This window comes from Saccostrea cucullata, unplaced genomic scaffold, assembly GCF_032062105.1.
Source record: "Saccostrea cucullata isolate Sc308-1 unplaced genomic scaffold, CSIRO_AGI_Scuc_v1 ctg10700, whole genome shotgun sequence".
Lineage (NCBI taxonomy): Eukaryota > Metazoa > Mollusca > Bivalvia > Ostreida > Ostreidae > Saccostrea > Saccostrea cuccullata.
The window spans coordinates 1-22,971 of NW_026924164.1; the positions used below are offsets into that span (position 1 = coordinate 1).

General features: G+C 32.5%; 1 protein-coding gene across 1 annotated transcript; it reads left to right on the top strand.

Annotated features, from left to right (window-relative positions):
• Positions 1–1,303: 1,303 nt before the first annotated feature.
• On the top strand, positions 1,304–22,518 carry LOC134265885 (uncharacterized; the record flags this gene model as incomplete). Its single annotated transcript, XM_062748108.1, has 3 exons — positions 1,304–1,390; positions 21,051–22,333; positions 22,428–22,518. Coding segments are annotated over 3 exons (1,461 nt in total), but the record flags the coding sequence as incomplete, so codon positions are not given.
• Between the last annotated feature and the right edge of the window lie 453 nt (positions 22,519–22,971).

Below are 22,971 nucleotides of genomic sequence, written 5' to 3' on the forward strand. Positions count from 1 at the left end.
GAATAAATGATTTGAAAAAAAAAAAAAAAAAAGAAATCAGGTATCATTTTTTAATTTTAGAGTTGTATTGTTATGTAAACCGGGTTGATCTAATCCCATAAAGCCTTATAAAAGATCTGATCATGTGCCAACCTGTTTTACATCCCAATAAAACTTATCAACAAATGGTACCTTATTATTTATATTTACATATGTAACTGATTTATGAAAAATAGTAAGGTACTGAAGTCTTAAATCTGTAAGAGATTTGCATTTTTTCAAAACTCAACTGTGTAATTTGAATGTGTTGAACAAATCAATCTTTTACGATGTCACTATAAGGTCAAGAGGAGTAATACATTTAAGGAATGAAGCCTATTTCAACTTATGTTATCCGATATAACATAACTTGGGGCAGTTTACGCTTTATAAACCGCGAAGCGGTTTATAAAAAAGCGTAAACTGCCCCAAGTTTTGTTATATCAGATAACATAAGTTGAAATTAGCTTCATTCCTTATAATTTAATTCCAGAGTGGACAATGAGACAATATTTACTCCGGAAAAAGACTAGAAATTGAGCATTATTTTAAAAGTAACGTCAAGCGGAGTAATAGATTTTTGACGTTACTCATTGTGACGTAGGCAAGTTATGTTATCCAAAATATTATATGTTCCTCTGAATGATTCAGCCAATGAAATTGCTTGATACAAGTGAAATTAAATTATTTTTGACGTAACTCATAGTGTCGTAGGCAAGTTATGTTATACGAAATGGATACTGTAACAATTGTTAATCAAATGACGTGTTACAACAAAAATTAAATTATTAGAAAATTATTATTAAAAATACAAGCATCACAGTCCACTTAACCTTGATTTTTGACCTATTTTTCTGAAATTCTCTGAATAAACTTCTGTCTTTTGAATTTTTTATGATTGAATTTGTTTAAATTAAAAGCATATATAACATTTTTATAAGATCATGAAACTGTACTTTTAAACTTATTATGATAAACAATTGTCAGTGATAATTGCTTTTCTTTGAAGTCGCATTAACCGTAGATGTGTTTTTTTTTCTTGCTGTCAAATGCAGAATGCACAAACTATTAATGTGTATTTAAACTTGTATTCAAATGAGTAGTTGACCATGCACTCTTCATTCATATCCTTAATGATGCTATAGCAGGCGACGCATGATTCTTGAAATACTTTGGACTGTACACCAAAATTCTTACTTTCTTTAGACAGTTAAAATCTTACATGGATTTATAATATCTACACTAAATGTTTAGTAAGTTTCAAATGATTGGTTTTTATTTGTAGACAGCACAGAGTCCACTGGAATTACAGCTTCAGAAGATGGTGCTTTCCAGAGGAGGGGGTCAGGCAAATGCTATAACAGTCTGTCAGGTAATGTACACATATATCCTTGATTTTTAGGTCACCTGAGTAAACTCAGGTGACCTATTGCTATCTGTTTGCGTCCGTAGTCGTCCATCGTCCGTCGTGCGTTAACATTTGAACATTTTCAGCTTCTTCTCTGCTACCACTGAACCAATTTTAACCAAATTTGGCAAAAAGCATCTATGGGTGAAGGGGAACAAAAATTATGAATTTCATGATCCCTGCCCCCCTGGGGCCTGAGGGGTGGGGCCAAAACCACTAAAATTAATGTAATCTTTAAAAATCTTTTTCTTTACTCCTGGACATCAAGCAGTCAAACTATTTGCATGATTGTAATGAGCATTAAGTCCTCTACCGCAATTGTGAAATTCATGGCCCCAGGGTCAGGGGTTCTAGTGCTAGGGCGGGGCTAAATAAGTATATAGTGAAAATGCATTATTTCTTTGAAAATCTTCTTCTCTGCTCCTGGGTACTAAATAAACTAAGTAAGTGCATAGTTATGATGAGCAAGAGTGCCTCTGCCAAAATTGTGAATTTTATGGCCCCAGGGTCAGGGGTTCTGGTGTTAGGGCGGGGCTCTATAAATTATATAGTGAAAATACATGAACTCTTTAAAAATCTTCTTCTTTGCTCCTGGGTATTAAATAAACTATAAACTAAGTGCATAGTTATGATGAGCAAGAGTGCCTCTACCAAAATTGTGAATGTTATGGCCCCAGGGTTAGGATTTCTGGTGTTAGGGTGGGGCTCTATAGATTATATTGTGAAAATGCATTAATTCTTTGAAAATCTTTTTCTCTGATCGTGGGTTTTAAATAAACTAACTAAGTACATAGTTATGATAAGCAAGAATGCCTCTTCGAAAGTTGTGAATTTTATGGCCCCAGGGTCAGGGGTTCTGGTGTTAGGGCGGGGCTCTATTGATTATGCAGTGAAAAATTAAATTACATTAAATCTTTGAAATTTTTTTTCTCTGTCTCTGGGTATGAAGCAGAAAAATTACCTATATGGTTATGATGAACAAGGGCCCTGATCTTCCAGAATTGTGAATTTCAAGGCTTTAGGGTCGGGGTACCATAGACGGGGGTGGGGGGGGGGGGGTGCTGTACTTATATACAGAAAATGAATGAATTGTTTGGTATTAATCAAATATTTTTGAAAGGAAGGGATCCCTTTTCAAAAATTGTGCAGTGTGTGGATCTAGGCCTAAGGATCAGGGGTTCATGTGTGGTAAGGACACTACTAATTATTGCTGAATATTACTGATCAGTTGAAATTCATTTTTTGTTCCCCTACCCTGCCTATGGGTATTAAGTAACCAAGCTAAGCAACTGCTAAGTGTATTGTTATGATGATCAATGGCGCCTCTTTCAAAATTGTGAATGCCATAGCATCTGGCTTAAAACATGAATCAAATTCAATAACTGGAAAGTTGTGGCATAATGCTCAGGTGACGTATAAGGCCCATGGGCCTCTTGTTATTATACCTCATTATAAATATTCTAAACAACGCGTTATCTGATTGGTTCTAAGTTGTCATGTGATCGGGCCGTAAAACTTCATATTTCCCAGCCGTCGGCACGCTCTTCATCATATTCCATCTCTTCGAAACACTTAGTGTATTTTCCCGCAATATAGTTCTCGTTCATTGAACGAAAACTCCCGAGAGAAGTAGACGTCACAATAGCCTGGTTGACGTCACAAAACTGATGAAAATGTGTTGAACAAAGGGTTTTATAGTAACTTTACGTAAAAAATGAAAATTAATTTGAGAGACGTGCCAAATTTGAAAGTTTATGTTTATTTCAAAGGTTTTGCTTGTTTCGGTATAATAAACATTTCATTGCATGAATGTTCGGGAAACATGAAGACTTATTCAGCCAAGAAATATCATATTCCCCTCGGGCGAAGCCCTCCGAGAATATGATTTTTCTTGGCTGAATAAGTCTTCATATTTCCCTCACTATCATGCAATAAATGTATAATAAAGAATTGTGCTTTGCTGTGATGTACAACATGTATATGCTAAACTAAGTAGTATTCAGGGTTTTACACATGATGCACATGTTGGAATCGTGTTCACTTTGTGTCAAAACTTGACTACCATTTAGGCATAGTGCATGTAAAGCACAATGTTGTAGTTATTTATATATGGACTATGTATCAAAATAAATTCATTGTACATGCAGATGTACGTCTAATCTCCATAATAATTTTTCCATATGCATTTTAAGCTCACCTGAGCTCAAGTGACCTTTCTAATCACATTTCGTCGGTTGTCAGACTGTCCGTCTGTCTGTCTGTGAGCTTTTCAAATTTCAACTTCTTCTCAAGAACCACTCAGCCTATTTCAACCAAACTTGCCATGTTCAAAGGGACATAATTTATAATGAATAGACTAAAATTTGGTGGTATCTTTTAAAAATTTTTTTCTCAAAAACCACTAGACAAGGAAAGATGAAACTTATGTGGAAACATATTCAGGTAGTGTGATTTACGTTTGTTCAAATCATGACCCCCAAAGGTAGTTTGGGGTCACAAAGGGGGATAAAAGTTTTACATAGAAATATTACAGAAAATACTGTAAAAAATCCTGTTATCAAGAACAGCAAAGCCATGATTGGTCATATAGAAGCATCCTCAGGTAAAAGTTTGTTCAAATCATGATGTCCCGGGGGTAGGGTGGGGCCACAATGGAGCATCAAAATTTTACAAAGGATTATATATGTAGGAAAGAAATCTTTTTCTCAACAACAGAAAAGCCATTATTCTTCATGTTCTTATATATGGAGTCTTCCTCAGATAGTGTACAATCGATTTTATTCCAATGAGTGCCCCAGGGATAGAACTAGGCCACATTATGGGGGATCAAACTCTTACAAATGAATGAACAGGGGAAAGGGGGAAAAAAAAATTGCTGCTAAAGAACAGCAAAGCCACTTGTTATGTTAAAATGGAAGCATTATTAAGTAGTTTAAAATTCAAGACCCCCCCCCCTGTAAACTTTTCAATATCCAACCTTTATTATGACTATGTTTGCCCATATGAAACAGTCTGGGAGGTTTCTTGAACCTGTGAAATCAATATAGCATTATACATATACATAATATAAAGAATCTTTGGATGCTAGGATGCTGGTCTTTTACCATTTTTAGCTCACCTGAGCTAAAAACTAGAGTAATCTTTTCTGATCACCGATTGTCTGTCGTCCGTCTGTCTGTAAACTTCTTACATTTTCAACTTTTTCTCAGGAGCCACTTGGCCAATTTCAACCAAACTTGGTACAAAACAATCTTAGGTAAAGAAAAGAACAGCAAGACCAATTGGATTCAAGTGAGTTTAGTGGTCCACTGATATCTTGTTAGGTATCCTATTATATTATTTGACAATTTATTTAATTCTTATTAGATTGTAGGCACGGCATCTCTCATTGGTAAAAGGACTGGAAAAGTTGTTGGCTTCAGTGCTAGATATAAAAGATGCAGGTAATGTGATGTAGCAAAGGCAAAGAAGAAAACACCTGGAAAGCATGTATGCAGAAAAAACTGGAAAGGATCCTCAAAAGCTATGGAACCGGACATGATTGTGGAAATCCTAAATGATGTCAAAGATAAAAATATAATTATTTAATACCTAAGATATCGTTTACTTTAGATTTTAAACATATTAGATATTATAAAAAGGATGCACCCATTCTCTATCCACCTTGAATAAAGGTCTCTCCTGCAGACAGAAGATTTGTGTTTCAATGGTCGCCATGCTTATTTTTGGAAAGGATATTATTATCCACCCATTCTGTTGCCTAGATATGCCCATTTCTGACAAATGAACTGTTCTTGTCATAAAAAATTAACTCGCATGGAATGAAATATAAAACTCAGAAAAATCTTTCAACTTTTGTGACAGAACGCTACGGAGGGGGTCACGTGACCGCCAATATCACGCGATTCGCGCATGCGCAGAACGGTGGTTGATGTGCATTAAAATTAGGGAGGATTAATTCAAAATATAAGCAACATTAAAACCAAATATTGTTTCTTGTATGGAAGTTATTCAATTAGTTTGCGAACTGTTTGATCACCCCTCGTATTGTAAATTTGTTTTGAGGGCTTAAAGCAAAATGGATTCAAGTTTCATTATCTGTTTGAATTTCATACAAACGTAGATAAGTACAATTTTTGATTTTTTAAAATAATTGTTTGGATATTCTTACACGCTGTCGTTTTCACTCATTTTTCAAAATATAGGGTGACCTTTGAGTTTTAAACTTTTTTCTATAAAATGTTTCTTTAAAACAGTATGAACTATCCCCAAAATGATTTTTATCAATTTTCCTATGTGTCTTTAAGTCAATAAAACATAATCAGTGATACTTTCTTGAAATTTCGCATATTTATATCGGTTGTTGTAAGTCATTATTGCCAAGGACGGCACCAATTTTTGATGCTCATTATGTAAATTTTGTTTATTGAAATCTACATGTTCACCTCTCAATAAAACAGGTATTGGTTGCTGTAAATTTCACATATTTCAGTTATCAATTTTTGGGATATTAACAAGTTTTACAGCTACTTCAATGAAGCATTTAATTTTACTCTAGCTAGTTTACTGATTCTTGACCATTCATTTTCAATGCAGTGTCTCGAATAGCCCTTGCTTTCCAGCTTCCCACGGTGAAATAATGCGATGAAAAGTGTTCACACAAACTGTTATCAATTCGTTAAAGATTAAATAATGAGAAAAAGTCAAGTTTTATATCATATGACCACTATATTGTATGCCATCATTAGCTAATGACACTATTTATTGAATTTCCCTCGTATCTTCAAATAATTGCACCTATCTTCAAATAACTGTACCTTTATTCGATTCATTTGAAGATAAAATACAATTGAATCAGAGATAGGTATAATTAAATTAAAGATAGGTACGATGGAATTGAGGATAGGTGTAAACTAGATATCATTGAGATGGTGACCATCTCAAAGGGCCCCGCTTTCAACAATGAAGATGAAAATGTAAGGTTAAAGCAATATGAGCTGCATGTTTGGCATCGGAAAATTTTATTGAAAATTTGTAATTAACTAATTTAATGACAGAAAGATAAATCATTTATAATCTTCTGCTGCTCATATTTGCAATGGATTTTTTTAAAGGTTTATTCTGAAGAGGAACATTTGTGTACTACAGTGAAAGTAATTTAATTAGTACGCCTTCACAGATACTTCAATATATATATATATATATATATATATATATATATATATATATATATATATATATATATATATATATATATATATATATATCGAAGTTATCTTGTAATCTCAGTTATATAAATTTACTGGAATTAAGGGGACGAAGGATGTTTGGTCACTTGACTCAGTTTAATTACGTCATAATCTCTGATAAAATATGTACAAAACCAGATTGAAACCACAGTATTTGGAAGAAAAAAATGTCTGTTTGTTTGAGTACACCATCTTGTATAAAAATATCTAAAAACATTCAAACTTTCTTGCAAATATTTTAAAATTATGGAATAGATTGATCCACTCTTCTGTTTCCCAACACTGCGCGTCCAACGAGTCACTGACGTCATAGTGGATCTTAGTACAGTAAGATTATATACATGGTAAAACACGGGTAGTAAAATATCATAAAAACGGGTCGTGATCGGTACATGGTGGGATATTTTATGAATTACAGAACACAAAAATATTTTTACATGGTTGTTGACGGAAATATATTGTAGTTATATCTTACTTAGCTTATTTCGCAAATGTGTGACGTCAAAGTAGGGTTTTCCCGTACTCGAGAAATGTAAACATGACACGTTTTTCTCATGCTCATGTCTTGTTTAACTATGCCCTGTGCAATATTGAGCTCAGCTTCATCAATCGATATTTTTGCAGTTAATCAATAACATGACGAACTTGCATTTCGACGTAATTTTTCAAATATTGAATGATAGGATTTTTTGTAAATTAATTTTTTTGTCGTTTAAGTTGTCTTAAAAAGAACGTAATTTTCCGTCTCCAGATGCGGTGTGACAAAAGAATCTTGCTTTTTCGAATTTTTAACCCTATTCATACTCTGAAATATTTTAAAAGACACATGTTCGCTGACATATTTTTTATCTATGCTGAAAAAAATCCATTATGGACCGAGTAATGGGCCCAGAAATACGGAGAATCAAAAATTCGCTCAGACACAGTGGGGCATAGTATTTGTCACTCGATATCTCAGAAATAAACCTAGAAACCTATCGATATATCTGCTTTAAGGTTTTCGGGACATACTAAATAAGAGATATACAAAATATGAAAAAAATTGAATGACAGGTATTTTTTCAGCTAAAAGTCCTTCCTCCCCTTAAGGGGAAAAATTATGCACCAAACAAAGATTTTAAACATAGAGGCTAATTCTGAACATATAGCACCAAACAAAGATTTTAAACATGGGCCAAGGAGAGAGAAGATATGCTCCAAACAAGGATTTTTCATATAATCCTGCTATGACCTTTGACCTAGAAACATGGTTCAAATTTACTGCACACCAGTTACCCAAAGGCACTCTGTGGGTGAAGTATGAGGCAGATTGGGCCAAGGAGAGAAGATATGCTCCGGAGAAGAATTTTTCATATAAGTCTGCTATGACCTTGACCTTTGACCTCGACCAATTAAAGTCACTGCGCATCCATTGACTAGTTGCACTCTGTGAGTGAAATATGAGCCAGATTGGGCCAAGGAGAAAGAAGATATGCTCCAAACAAGGATTTTTCATATAATCCTGCTATGACCTTTGACCTAGAAACATGGTTCAAGGTCACTGCACACCGGTTACCCAAAGGCACTCTGTGGGTGAAGCATGTGCCAGATTGAGCCAAGGAAAGAAAAGATATGCTCCGGGCAAGGATTTTTCATACAAGTCTGCTTTGACCTTGACTCGTGACCTAGAAACATGGTTCAAGGTCACTGCACACAGGTTACCCAAGGGCACTTTGTGGGTGAAGTATGAGCCAGATTGGGCCAAGGGGAGAGAAGATATGCTCCGGACAAGAGATCTCGGACGGACAGCCGGACGGACAGACGGACGGACGGACAAACTGATCACTATAGGGCGCCCGCCGAGCGGGCCCTAATAATTATACCTATCTCTATATAATTATACCTAGGTACAAATGAATTATACTTTTGACACCTATCTTCAATTCCATTAGAGATAGGTTCAACTGAATTATACCTATCTCTAATTCATAAGAAGATAGGTATAATTGAAGATACAATGTAGGTATAATTGATTTAAAGATAGGTACAAATGATTTGAAGATGTGTTCAATTAAGACATACCCGGTATCCACAAAGAATTTTAATATACATGTAGGAACAATGCAATTATACGTAGGTTCAATTCGTTTTGTGTTGTTGAAAATAATCAATGCTCCCTTGGAGACAAACGCACAGAATCTACTTAACGACGACAATGAGGATGAAAGGATAAATGAATGTAAATTCAAAATGTGGTGAAAGCATCATATACTTATTAAAATACACATGTATATCAGTAAGTGAGCGAAAACATATGATAAATTAATAATTTGAAATAAATAAATATGATAAATTACGTATGATAAAGGGAATAGTTATTATTGCCAATATCTTAGTAATTAAGGATAGGTTCAATTCAGTTGTACCTATCTTCAAATCAATTACACCTATCTTCAATTCATTGCATTTATACCTATTTTCAAATCAATTGTACCTATCTTTAAATGGGTTAAGAAAAGGTATAATTGAGTTGTACTTATCACCAATTCATTTGAAGATAGGAACAATTGATTTAAAGATGGGTACAATTCATTTGAAGACAGGTACAATTATTTGAATGTATTTTATTTTGGTGTTCCATATATCATTGTAACGGTTATCATTTAATATTCTTTCAAAAAGTCTTTGGAAGTTATCTCTCTTGTTTCGTTGTTCAGTAAATTTTATTTGCGAATACGATCGGGGACAGATTTTATTATTTGTTGAATAATTTCAAGCATGTATTTTGATAAGGAATAGTATAATCAAGGACGAGCATTATAATTTAAAATAGTGCTTCTAACCTTCGGTAAATATTTTTTTAGTAATCAAGAGCTACGTTCCTGTAGGTTTCTCGATGCTATTACTGAAACACGTGTCACTATTCTTAAGGCTGTCAGTTAAGCCTTTTCAAGTTTACTGTAGATGTATTATATTTAGCGTGTACGATATTTCGCGGAAATTGATTTTTGAATAAGCGTAGATTTCATTTAGCGCATTTCTTTCTCTCCTTATTTAAGTGTATATGTGTGAGACAATTAGCGTTGTATTTGATTTAGCGGTTTCTGCGTTCCGCCAAAGCCGCTAAAAAGAATACACAGCCAAATGTAATACTTTTACAGTATCATTATCTGTCAGCGAACAGTGTGGACAAAATTCAGATGCATACTCATGTTGTGGTCGAATAAAGGAAATGTATAGCTCGAATAGTGTATTTCTAGAGACTGAAAATTAAAGTTTCTTGAGCGGTCCTGGTTTTTGATACTTTTATAAGTGATCACTACACTTTCCATATTGCAGTGCAATGCATTGAAAGGTTTAGAGAACAAACCTTTGATTTCTTGTGAACAGGAATGCTTAACATACCTCGTTTAAAACCAGTTGATGCATTTTCCCATTTACTTATGTCTTATATCTATTTTCTTTGGAATTTTTCTTTTATTTGGTGCAATTTGTTCAACCACACGTAATATTCATGAAAAATCACTGGTTGATACAAAGATCATGTATATATTTAAAAGAAAATTAATTAGAAGTTGGCAAGGGGGTAATTATAGAGCAAACTCTCTGAGGTATGAAAAAATCGTGTCGTGAAACAGAAAAGTACAGGAAAAGCATAGTACAAGTACATATATCAAATCGAGCTACTGGCGATCGCAGTGTTAAATTCAACAAAAATAAGGTATGTCTTCAACAATTTTAACATTTCATATCTTCAAGTTTAATCACATTTAATCTTTATCTCCGTCACAGGTTTGAAACAGCTTGTAGAGTTTACTTAAAGGAGTAAGCCTGCTAGTTTTTTTCTCTCGAATTTTTTTCACATTTGATTAAAAATCAATAAAAAAAATCGTCTATTGAAAAAGGTTTATTCTGGTAACCTGAAAATTAGAGAAAACACGAATGGACATGAGGTTACTATTACGTGAAAAAACCATTTGATAGTCTCAAAAGGAGTACTCGTGAACCGAGCTAAGTCACTTTAGAAAACTGAATCAAAAATAATTGAAAGATGTTCTTTTTGGGAGTTGAACTATGTTCAATCTCCCTTGGTCATCACGTATTTAACATGCGCAGTTATTTGTGTTGATAATATAGAGCCAAAAGCGAGGCTACTGTGACAACCAATTTACTCCGATGATATTCAACAGAAAACATCCGCCAGGAATAGTTCATGTTATTTTCTCCTGAATTGATATAATTTCTATAATTTGAAATGTAAGTAAATGTTATGATAAAGTAAACTTATTTTGAAAATTAGATTTCGTTCAAAGTAAAACTAAATTATAAAGAACCTCAAAAGTTTTTCATAATGGAACTCATTATAAGTGTAGCGTCATCTATAAACACTGAAAGAGATACGAACGACAACTCTACATCTACATACTGACCGGAAGCGACCTAATACGATAACATATTAGGTCCGCCTTTTATAAGAAAACTAGGGAAAGAGACAGGGCGGACCTTAAAACTCAGTTATCAGAAAAGGTCCGCCCTATGTATTTCAGATATCAGATGTTTTGGAAAATTTTTAGCAATGTCTTTTTTACCGGTGCACAGAATTTATTCAAACTTTTAATGAACATTTTCTTGGTTTATATGAATTCATTAATACATAAAAACTTCAGGAAATATGTGTATTTATTACTAAATCAGCAGTATCAAATGCCAAAACGCGCTAAATCTAGTACTCTGTTATAAATGTTAAAACCAAAAACGGACACTGATGTTTTCGTAGAATCGCGATTAAAAACAACAAAATGAAGCATATTTCTTTTTAAATAAAAGAAAAACCTCATTTAAATACCAGATAATTTGTACGCAAACAAACTCTCACATATACCACTGTTTTATGTTTGGTAATCATATATTTGTTTTTAGCTTGGTATTGCTTTTTTCTTCACAATTTATAAAAAAAAAAAGTTTTGAAATAAAATTTAAATTGCTGTAACATCATGTATAATGTTGACTTCGTGTAATTGAAATACATTTATATTCACAGAGAAGTTTTATATAACAAACCCGTTAGCTCTTTAAAGGATGCTGTGTGAAAATCCACATTTTTTCAACATTGATATTATTCCTGTGAAATTGAAATTTTCATAACACATGGGTAAAGGTTTCAAGCATATAAAATATATTACAGATTTGAAGATGAAATCAAGGTACTTTGAGCAGAAAAATTATATAAATAATCAACCACATTTAATAGGAATATAATGGCAGTGTCCATAATTTTTGCAATGGGAAAACCAAAATATGTGTAGGATGAAAAGTAAAGCAGTAAGGTGACAACGGCAATATGTAATAAAGATTCTATAAAAAATTCATTCAGTGGTGTAAGAGGAGTTGTCGGATACTTGGGGGAAAAAAGCGATATATAACAAACAGATGGACGGACATCCCGATTAATAAATACACTCCCGCTTTTCAAACAGGGAGGTTTAAAAAAAGGATTAATGTAAGCAGACAAGCATTATGGCCCATGGTTTTTTTTTGCTATTCAATGTATCTGAATGTCTTTTTCTCAAGGTTGTTGCAACACAAAAAATATATATATATAGTTGTCTGTATTTGAAATAATAATATTGTTTGCTCACTTAACCTCCGTTAAAAATTAATATAATATAATACATATCACATGTTAAAAATCTATTTCCATCTTTTTTTTTTTACATATGTTCAACTCCCATGAGTACTTTCAGTACTTTGATTTTATTTGTAACCAAACAATCACCGTTATCATTATACATAAAGTGAATAGTTGCAGGCATTTGCGTATCTCATATGTTTTGTCTAAAAGAAAAAAAATCCAAAAATTAAAAAAAAAACGGTCTGCTCTTACCCATTTTTAAATAAAAAAGTTTTTGAGAAAATATTTCATGAAAAGGACAGATAAAAGAATTCTAAAACACATCAAAAACAAGGTTGAGTCCAGACAGATTTTTTTTTTTTTGAAATTTTTTGGAATGTGATTTTTTTTTCGGTTTGGCCTTGTATTGTCTCTCTTTTTCATACTGATTATAGAATCAGGCCTTAGTAATTTTAGTTTTATAAATTATTAAAGTACCAATTTATTTTTTAAAAAAAAATCAAAGAACAATTACAATGATATTAATCTGAGCTCAAAGGCGTATTTGTATTAATAATTAAGGGGGCCGACTTTATGTAGTTTTAAAATTGCGCAAAATTTCGCGCATCATAGTAAAATGAAGCGTTTTTATTGTTTTAAAGCAATTTTTTCACCTAATTAATAAAATTAAATAAAATTAAGAAATTACATGTTTAAAAATGTAACTTAATTTTTATATAACTGATTTTTTAAAACCAATTTTGCAACTGTTAGGTAGGTTGACGCGTTCCAGTGTGTTTTTGATGTTATGATAAACTGAAGTTTTTAAAGAAAGGAGCAATAAAATGCAATGCTATTATATAAAAAGTAATAAATATACGCTCTTGAAATTTGAAACTTAGAAATTTGAGACTCTTTCCATGATTCTTATCATTTTTTCATATAATACCTACGTACCAGTCATATTTTGTAGTACTGTATAAAAACAGGAAAATTTGTTAATTTTTTATCTTTTGAGATGCCACCTCTGGTAATAAGACGGTGGAATTTGTTTCTTACACATAATGTAAAATATAGTATTACTCATCAAATATTATACCGGTAGTTTGAACAAAAAGTCTATTATAATAATTGTATAATTTGCTGCTAAGTGCTAAAAATGGGCATTTTCCTATATAATCATATAGTAAATATACCTATATTTTGAGACGGTCCCTTAAAAATACCTGGACGGTAGATTTCGCAGACAAACTTTGCATGTACACTAAAGTTGGTGTAAGTTATATATGGTAAAAAATGAAGAGTTTCGCTATGTAGTTTTCACACAATAAAACCACAGTCGGTCTCCTTAACATTTTACTCAAGTACAGCGTCAAATGTTTTGCTGTCATGGTCAATGATTATGTTATTATAAGCACTATATCACAAAAAATAATTGTTACTTAAAATTCTGTTCATTTCACACAGTCACATTATACCAAAAATTTTGAACTTCAAATCCGTGTCCAAGCACAATTAAATATCAACTTCAGCCTACCTGTTTAAACTATCATATCAGAAATTTCTCTCATTTTTTTAACTAAGTATTTTTTTTTTGTTGAAAACATGTTTAAAATACAATTTTTATATAAGGATTTTTTAAACAATTTTGCAATTTAATTGAAGTGTGTATGTTCTCATTGAAGTTTTTAAAGAAAGGTAATAAAATCAAGTGTAATAAATGCTAGATTTGTATAGGAGAGAGTCATTCATCAGTGTCTTTTGAGCATTACTTACATGTAATTAAGGAGGGTGTGCAGGAGGTGTTCTGATCATGAGCATAAAAATATGTAAAGGTTGATTGGGAAATATCAATGTTTAAAATTATGAAGAGACCTTTTTTTAATGCTTTTTCTACTTTTGAAATTGCATTGTGAATTACTCATTGAATGGCCGTAGTATGTTTGAAAAATAACAAATGCTAAGAAGAAGTTAAAACTTTTGAGATTTATTTTCGGTTAATAAAAAAAATAAATTGAACACATAACTGAAGGCAATTTAGGAATATAATCGAAAACCACATACTAGTATTTAAAGAATATCCCGTGGTTTTTTTTTTTTACATACCCTCATCACACACATAGTCTCTTATTTGATTTGATTCGCAAGATTATATGCTTTTCGTACGAACAATTTGTAAAACAAGAAAAGTTATTGACAAACAAGTTTATGAAACAACAATATCAACAGTCTCGTTCAACGTCATCATTTCATATATAATATGGTCGATACAATGATCTTGCAAATACAATCTATCATTAAATACATTGCTGATGGATGTTTTTCATGCTAATTGTTGGACCCTTATTTGCACATTGAATTGTCCATGGATTTTCCGTTATTTTCCGATCATGACATGAGGAAATAACGAGAATCACAAATTCGTCAAGGGGTGCTTACTTCTTCTTGACAGTTGATCTTATCTTCATTGTTTCAGAATTCCGTGTTTGCTTTGCTCCTGATTTATATGTTTGAATTGATTTTTGAGCTTGACTACTGTTCGTAAGCTTAATAGATTTCATAAATATTAAAATAGACCTTTGATCTGCGATTCCAATATCAAAAAGGTGTCAAGAATTCGGAAAAAAAGATTATAACTTGTTTTATAAAAAATGATAAATTGAAAGAAATATATTTTCGCTTATCCCATAATTGACAATAAATATTAAGACCTTTATCACTGGCGCATGTTTTAAATCCAATCTCTAGCAAACACCCGAATCTCTGTTGAATGTTCCCCAGCTATGTACTCGTGTCAACAATTCTTATGTCTAGATAATGTTGAATTTTATTTATGTATTGATTTATTTGGGAATTCATTGAGAGAGAGAGAGAGAGAGAGCTAATACTACACATAGTACTTTGTTTACCAATAAGTATATTATGCATTTAATTAAATTATTATTTTAAAGAAACATGCAAAATATCATTAGTAAAACAAGTTAGTTGATTAAGTCACTCTGTTAATGTATATTTACATGCCTTAACTCACCCGAATGTTAAATCACGCTATAATTCATGTAGAATTATATACATGTATGTATATGATAAAAAATACATGCATGTACTTTTTATGTACTTCGCAAATAGTCATCTTTGTCAGTGAAAAAAAACATCCAAAGAATTTTTGGTATTTTCATGTTGCATTTTCATGCAAAAGAAAGTTCTCGAAGATGAATTCAGCATATTTACATGTATAAATGTAAAGAAAAAATAATTCATGTTTTATAATGTCCTTTTATTTGATAACATTGCTCAACCACGGCAATTCTCCTGCAAAGTCCATGAAAACGCAAAAATGAATTTGTTTCATTACTTTAATACCTCTTTAGGAGTACTGTACAATATATTCGATAAGTGATGTAAATCAAATGTGGATAATTCCAAGGAACTTTTGGAAAATTTGAAATCACAAAATTTTACCAAAATCAACAGCATAAAAACTTACGATTTTTCAATTTAATATACTATTGATATTTAATATTTGATTTTGATATTTAATATATTCTCGCTCGATTCTATGTGGTTATTGGAGAACAGGTCTTCCATTAATCTATTGGAATTCCTATGAGTACTAATTGCGACCCGTTATTAATAGACCTATAAGATATATCCCGGTGAGCTTGAAATAAAAGATAGCATAAAGTCTGACACATCTGTTTTATTCATAGATATTTTACTTGAAAAAGACCTTAATGGTAATCTAACAAGCAAGCTTCATGATAAACGTGATGACTTTAACTTTACCATCGTCATCTTCCCCTACTAATGCAGTAATATACATTCATCACCTGTATACGGGGTATTTATCTCTCAGTTGAATCGATATATTCGATATTTGTCTATGTATAAACAATATCTAAAACGAGTTAGACTATTGACAAACAAGTTGCTGAAACAAGAATATCAGCAGTCGCGTTTGAAGTCATCATTTTTTTCAGTTCTATGGTCGATACAATGACCTTGTCAGCAAATAAAATTTATCATGAAGTCATATGCTGGCTGACTTTTTCATACTAGTTGTTAGGCTATAATATATACATTGAATTGACAGATTTTTTTTCGCTATTTCCTAATCATGGCAAAAAGCACATTGAGGGTGTTACCGGTCGACAGGGAATGCTCACTCCTCTACCTGGTCCCGCCTCTGATGTTTCGGAGTTCTGCTTTTGTTTTGTATTATTTCATGATCTTTTGAACTGGAATATTGTTTATTATCTCCATAAATTTCATAATTATTATACTAAAAATGATCTAGATGATTTTTCACTGTTTTATATGTGGTTATATAATTGTAATGTATGGGCCTTGAGTTATCGTTCATATTTATCACCTCCCTTGTGAACATATGTAAATACTGTTTACAGAGTATGCGCTATTGGTTTTATTTTGTATACTGATGTTGCTGATAATTCGGAGATTACATACTTATTTAAATTGTATTAAATACAAAATTAACCTTATAACAAGGATGATTGGAGAGCGTTGGTGACCGTTGGTGATTTAAAGGTAACGGCATTGGTGCACGTGTTGGTGATATGGTGATTATGAAAACCTCAATAAAATAGCGCTTTATCAATTCTGTAAACAGATCATACCTGTATACGATAACTGGGTTCATTTTGTATTTAATTTTGTTGTTAAACATCGCTGGCATCCCACATAAATGCATATTTTCCTCTAAAATTACTTCTCCATACACCTTGTAAACAATGTTAACTGGAAACTTCCGGTTATGGGGTTTTGGTAAAGTCAACAAACTGACGTCAACTTGGGCACTACGTCATTATTTACATTGGTGACACAAAAGAGTATATAAGCAGGCGTTACGGAGTCAGCAGGAGGCAGATAGAGAAAGCAGTCAGATAGAGAGAGCAGTTATTATAGAGATTACATAGACAAAGCGGAATAGCAGTAGAAGGAGAATGTAAGTTTGGACAACATTTATACAGACACCAAACACTTATCTATAAGTTTACAGTCATTAAAGTTTATTTATATAACATATACCTATACGTTGGATGTCAGTCGATATACCCCCCCCCTTTTATTTATAACCCGTATTACAAAACGTAAGTTGCGCTATAGTATTGATTAAATTGGATAATTCAACTTACCAACCAAGAGTTTTTCAGGGATAAGATTTTATCATTTATGAAATTAATTTAATCTAACAATAAACTCATTTAAACCTTGAAACAGCTTTTTTATTGAAAATAAGTATTCTCGGGCACGTTACATAATTAAAATATGATCCACATCTCATCTCTGAAAACTGCATCAAGTTTTTTTAAAAGAAATTTTCTTAAGTAGGCATGGTTACATGACGTACTGAACTGAAAACAAAAGAGTATTTATGTATATAAATAAATTTATGTGATCTAAATGCCTATAGGATTACTTTTTTATTATTAATTACTATTTTGTGCAAATTCATGGGTTTTCAGGGGATTTCTTACTTTTAGTTTGAGTGCCCCTTAATTACGGCTATTCCCTCATCCTTATGAAAGGAGTTTTACACGTTTTAACCAACTGAACCCCTCAGTCATCCTTGCATATTGTTATCATTGTAAAAAATACAAGTACTACTTTTCTTTTGCATAAGGTATGGGATGTTTTTTTTTTTAAACCTAACCTTCTGCTGCGCTCTGATTTTGTAAAATCTATTATTTCATTTGGCATTTGTAATAAATGGATTTTTCACACACACAAGTATTGGTTAAAATCAATATGAGATTCCATTTTTACCAACAACCGTTGAATTATTAATTTTGAAAATTGAATCATTTATCATTTATCATCCATCTTTAGAATTTCATTGATCTCAATATCGAATAGGTTTGTTAGTTTTTAGGTTACAACAACAAGGAGACATATATGATAAATGGAATACGCGTGTATGTGATCATTTTCACTAAATGAAAATGATGCTTTTTCCACCGGTTAAAATAATTATGAAGAAATTGTTTGTAGTTTATTCATGAGATAGCAACCATGTGGTTTTCATAAATATTCATAAGTTCCTGCATAAACTCAAAATTCTGTTCATTCAATTTATTTTACTAAAAAAGCCACAAGTGTAGTTTGTTTTAATATTGTTTTAATATTCAAGCCTTTGTCATACTCATAGTTATATGAGTTGAATTTTGTATGATTCATGATATCGTTTTACTTACAATAAGTAGATCATACTTGTTGAAATAGGTACATCTGTACTTCACTTTTAAAAAGCTCTCTCTAACACCTATTAATTGATGTAAGAAGCTTATCAACTTAAATTTCACCATCAAAAATTGATTTAAAAAAAACACAAATTCTGAACTATTTTCTTCAATAAAACGAAATTTTCTACTTCCAATTCTTTAATCAGAAGGCAGTGGCAACTTCATATTTTGTTTCAACAATCTTATCATTTCCAGTAGAAGATAAGAGATAGTATCAATCGCCGGCGTGAAACTTTATCCAAACAAGTTAATACTGATTTTGCCATTTTTGTATTTTCTTTATTTCAACCTTTATGGAATCGGCAACCATCATATCCCTAATATGGATGATATGCAAATGAACAGAATGAACACAATTTCTTCATATGCTCATTTCCGCGGATTTACAATTTTTGTTCTATTCAAGGGTAGATATACCAAGTTTCCCTGGTTTGTCTTTACATGTATATGTTGAAAATGCACTCTGATTACTGTAATAATTTTTTTTCCGCGGAGAAATAATGGCCGCGCAATTTAAATTATCGTGGAAAAGCATGTCTACAGTATTTAAAAATATTAACAACTGTTCAAACTGTTTTATGGGAAATCACTTTGAAAGTAAAGTGAAATGGATCTGGAGTTACTTTCCTGCTGCACAGTGTCTGAGCAGAGGACTTCAAATTAAGTCAAAGTGACTAATTCATTTTTTTATTCGATTCCTTATATATGTCGCTCATAGAAACATTTTTTTAAATATACTTCTAAATAATAAATAAATATATACAGACAACAAAACCTGGTAATTATAATTTTACTAAACGAAAGATTTTCAGAAACTATATTCGTTTATAGGTGTAAAGCGAGCTGTAGAAATCTTGAATTTTAAAACAAATGATCACACTTGTCATGGTTTATCTTCAACATCTGTTTAACGATTGGTAAGTTTGATTAACCCTTCAGATTGTCACATAAAGCCCAGGATCCTGCAGATGGTCCTATATAAAGCCCAGGATCCTGTAGAAGTTTGGGTATTTGACAGACAACACAAGAGAAAGTAAATTGATTTCAGGTAAGACAAGATATAACTTTAGAAAATATCTTCAAAAATTGATTTATCAAACTAGCGAAAAGATTTTTGTCCCCTACCAGTGAGACCAGATGGAACCAAACGTTTTCTCTAAATTTATCCGTCTGTCTGTCTGTCTGTCCCATTTCTGTCTGTCAATATGTCCTTGGTTTTCCGCACTGTTTTCTAAACATTTGCAGATATTGAGCTGATGTTTGGTATGTGATTGTATCTTGAGGAGTTACAGATCAAGTTTGCATTTCGTTCCAAGTCATTTATTTTTAATGGAATTATGGCGTTTTCATTTTCTTTATAATAGGGATTACGATTGGGTTTGTGATGTGCTTAATAAATATTCCAAACGAGCTTGTATCCTAAAGAGGAAAAGGGAATCCTGGTAAGGGACGTGTATTGCTTGAATATAGCTACATAACTGTAGCTCTCCGAAAAATATAGAGCGAAGAACTACAGTGACTCCACCTTACGTTACATTTAAATATTGTACAAATTGAAGTCATTTTTATAGAACATCATTTTTTCTTACACCAAATGAATGAAAACAAGTTGTCTTTTAGAAAAAGGACGGCAATACGTGGACCATATGCATGTGTTTCTTACCGAAATTCAATTGAAGAAGTTTTCTAAGTTTAGTGAATATCCATGTAGGTTCATTCACATTTCAACAATTGCAATGATCTGCCTAATTTGACTGATAGTACTTCCATAGCAAAATTGTAAAAATTTTATCCCCGATTAGCCTTTAGTTTTTTCGTTTTTAAAAATCGGGCTATTTTGATACATATAACTTATAACGGCTGGGACTTGACATCTCCTCTGGATTTATACGGAAGAAATCATCATTGAACCGCTTCGCAGTTTATAAAGCGTAAACTGCCCCAACCATACAATATCAGTTTATACCATACAAAATGGGTAGCTATTAAAGTCTTTCCTTAAATATATTTAAAACGAAATCCACAATACTACAAGTTGTAAAACGTTAGCGCTTTCATTTTGATTTTTCAGACGTATCATTCTGTTTTACCATTTTATCTTGAAATGTTATCAACTGATGTAATATATATCAATTTAATTATGTTTGCATAAATGTACGTATATCTTGAATTGATTTCGCTGAGAACCTGAAAATATCCCGTACATTTACCTGTACGCAAAGAAGTATGAGGTCGTCACTCTGTACCTGAAAATGAACAATTTGACAGAATCCTCATAGATATTTATATTATATTCATTGTAGACAGTGCAAGGATATGCAACGTGCCATCTTTATTGTTCTGTTTGTAACTGTGATGAGAAGCATATTCGGTATTTCTTTAATTCAGAACAAAATAATTAATTAGATAACAAAGTTTAGATAGATTATCGTTCAAATTCATATTTGATTTATCTTTCATATTTCTGAAAAGTTTACTTTGATTTCATATTGTTCCATAAATATAATTGCATAAAATTACAGGGACTGAAATTCCAGACAATCAAGGAAAAGAGTTTATCATAGGATACATGGAAGCACGTACTTCTGGTGGACGCGTCTCAAAGAAACCAGTTGATCTGTTTATAACTACGTCTTCTGTAACACCAGTGGATGTAGAAATATCTACTCCAAAAGATGGAAACAATGTCAAGAAAATAACTGTCACCCAAGACAAGGTAGAACATGTACAGCTTCCGAAAGAATTAAGATTACTCGGTAATATGCGTTGTAATAAAGGGGTACTTATCAAAGGAAACAAAGAAATTATTGTTTTTGGCTTAAACGTTGCCGATGTGTCGACAGATGGTTTCATGGCACTACCAGTTGATGTGTTGGGTACAAAGTACTTTGTTCCAGCTTACAGAAATAACGCTCATTTTAGGAATTCCTCCAAAACTGCGATTTTAGTTGTAGGAGTTCAGGATAATACAAATTTATCGATCAAGCTTTCAGAAGGAGGCAATGTGGAGGTAGAGGTGGACGGGAAGAAATATTACGACGGTGATTGGATAAATACGACCATTAACCGATTTGAAACACTCCAGATCGTAACAAGTGGAGACCTGACGGGTACCTTTATACACACCAGTTCTCCAGTGTCCGTTTTTGGGGGAAGCACGGTAACAAATATCGGTTCCGGAAGAACAAGGGATCATGTCGAAGAACACATACCCCCCGTAAATGTGTGGGGGAAAACATTCTTCATCAATCCCATTCCCAACACAGATGACAATATCTTTCGTTTCCTGTCAAGTCAAGACGATACTGAACTCATGGTGAACAATAACAAACACGTTTTACAGAAATCTGGGCAGTTCCTAGAAACAAGATTACATGGGTTCTCCGTTGTAACTTCTAATAAACCGATATTGTCAGTCCTATATGTTCCAAGTCCAGCAAATTATGGTTCTTCAGGGGACCCCGCCATGGCACTGATTCCACCAAGGGAACAGTTTAACAGTTTTTATTCCTTCGCCACCCCTGTATCATCACGAAATGCAAACTTTTCAACAGTTTTCGTTTTTGTTATAGAGACAAAGGATAAGAATGGAATCGTTCTTGACGGTAAACCAGTTTCTATGTCTCAAATCAAACAATTGGAGCACCAAGATAACTTCTCTTTCGGGTATTTAGAAATTCCTCCTGGAAGTCACACTTTGAAACATTCTTCAGTTATAGCCAAATTTAGTGGAATATTATACGGAGGTGCTCGTTATGAATCATACTGCTTTCCTGTTGGACAACGATTTGCACCAATAAATGAAGTAAGAATATATATTTTACACGGTTAATTTAGTAAAACTATTTGAAACACTTCTAAATGATACTCATTAAAATATTTTAACCTTCATAAAAAAGATATGCAGACAAAAGCCGGTGACTATTGGAGATGGGCTCGACAATGATTGTGATGGTGATATCGACGAAGAAATTTGTTTTGATAACCAAGGTAAATTTGATTTTTTTTTTCTGTTTTCGAAAGGATGCAAATGACACGTATAATGGCAAATACTTTTTACGAATTGTTTTTAAAGCTGACATGAACTCTTAAAAGGCATCGTTTTTCACCTTTGTACGAATTACTACATTCCTGTACGCCCTTGACTTACTACATTCCTGTACGCCCTTAGATTTCTTCGATTCCGCCATATTTATTTGAAACACATCTCCGATAGCATAGTTTTTAGAAATCCATAAAGTGACCAAATACATGTTTTAAAAGTAAAAATCCAACAAAAACTAGAACTAGCATACTGAGAAGTAAATTATTTTTGAATGCATTTGCTGCAATATAGAAAAAGCACTAACACGGAATACATTCATGTACAGCAAAAACCGTTTGGATATGCACGTATGTAGATCGAGAAAACGCATCGAACGCAGTGATAAAACATTTACCTGA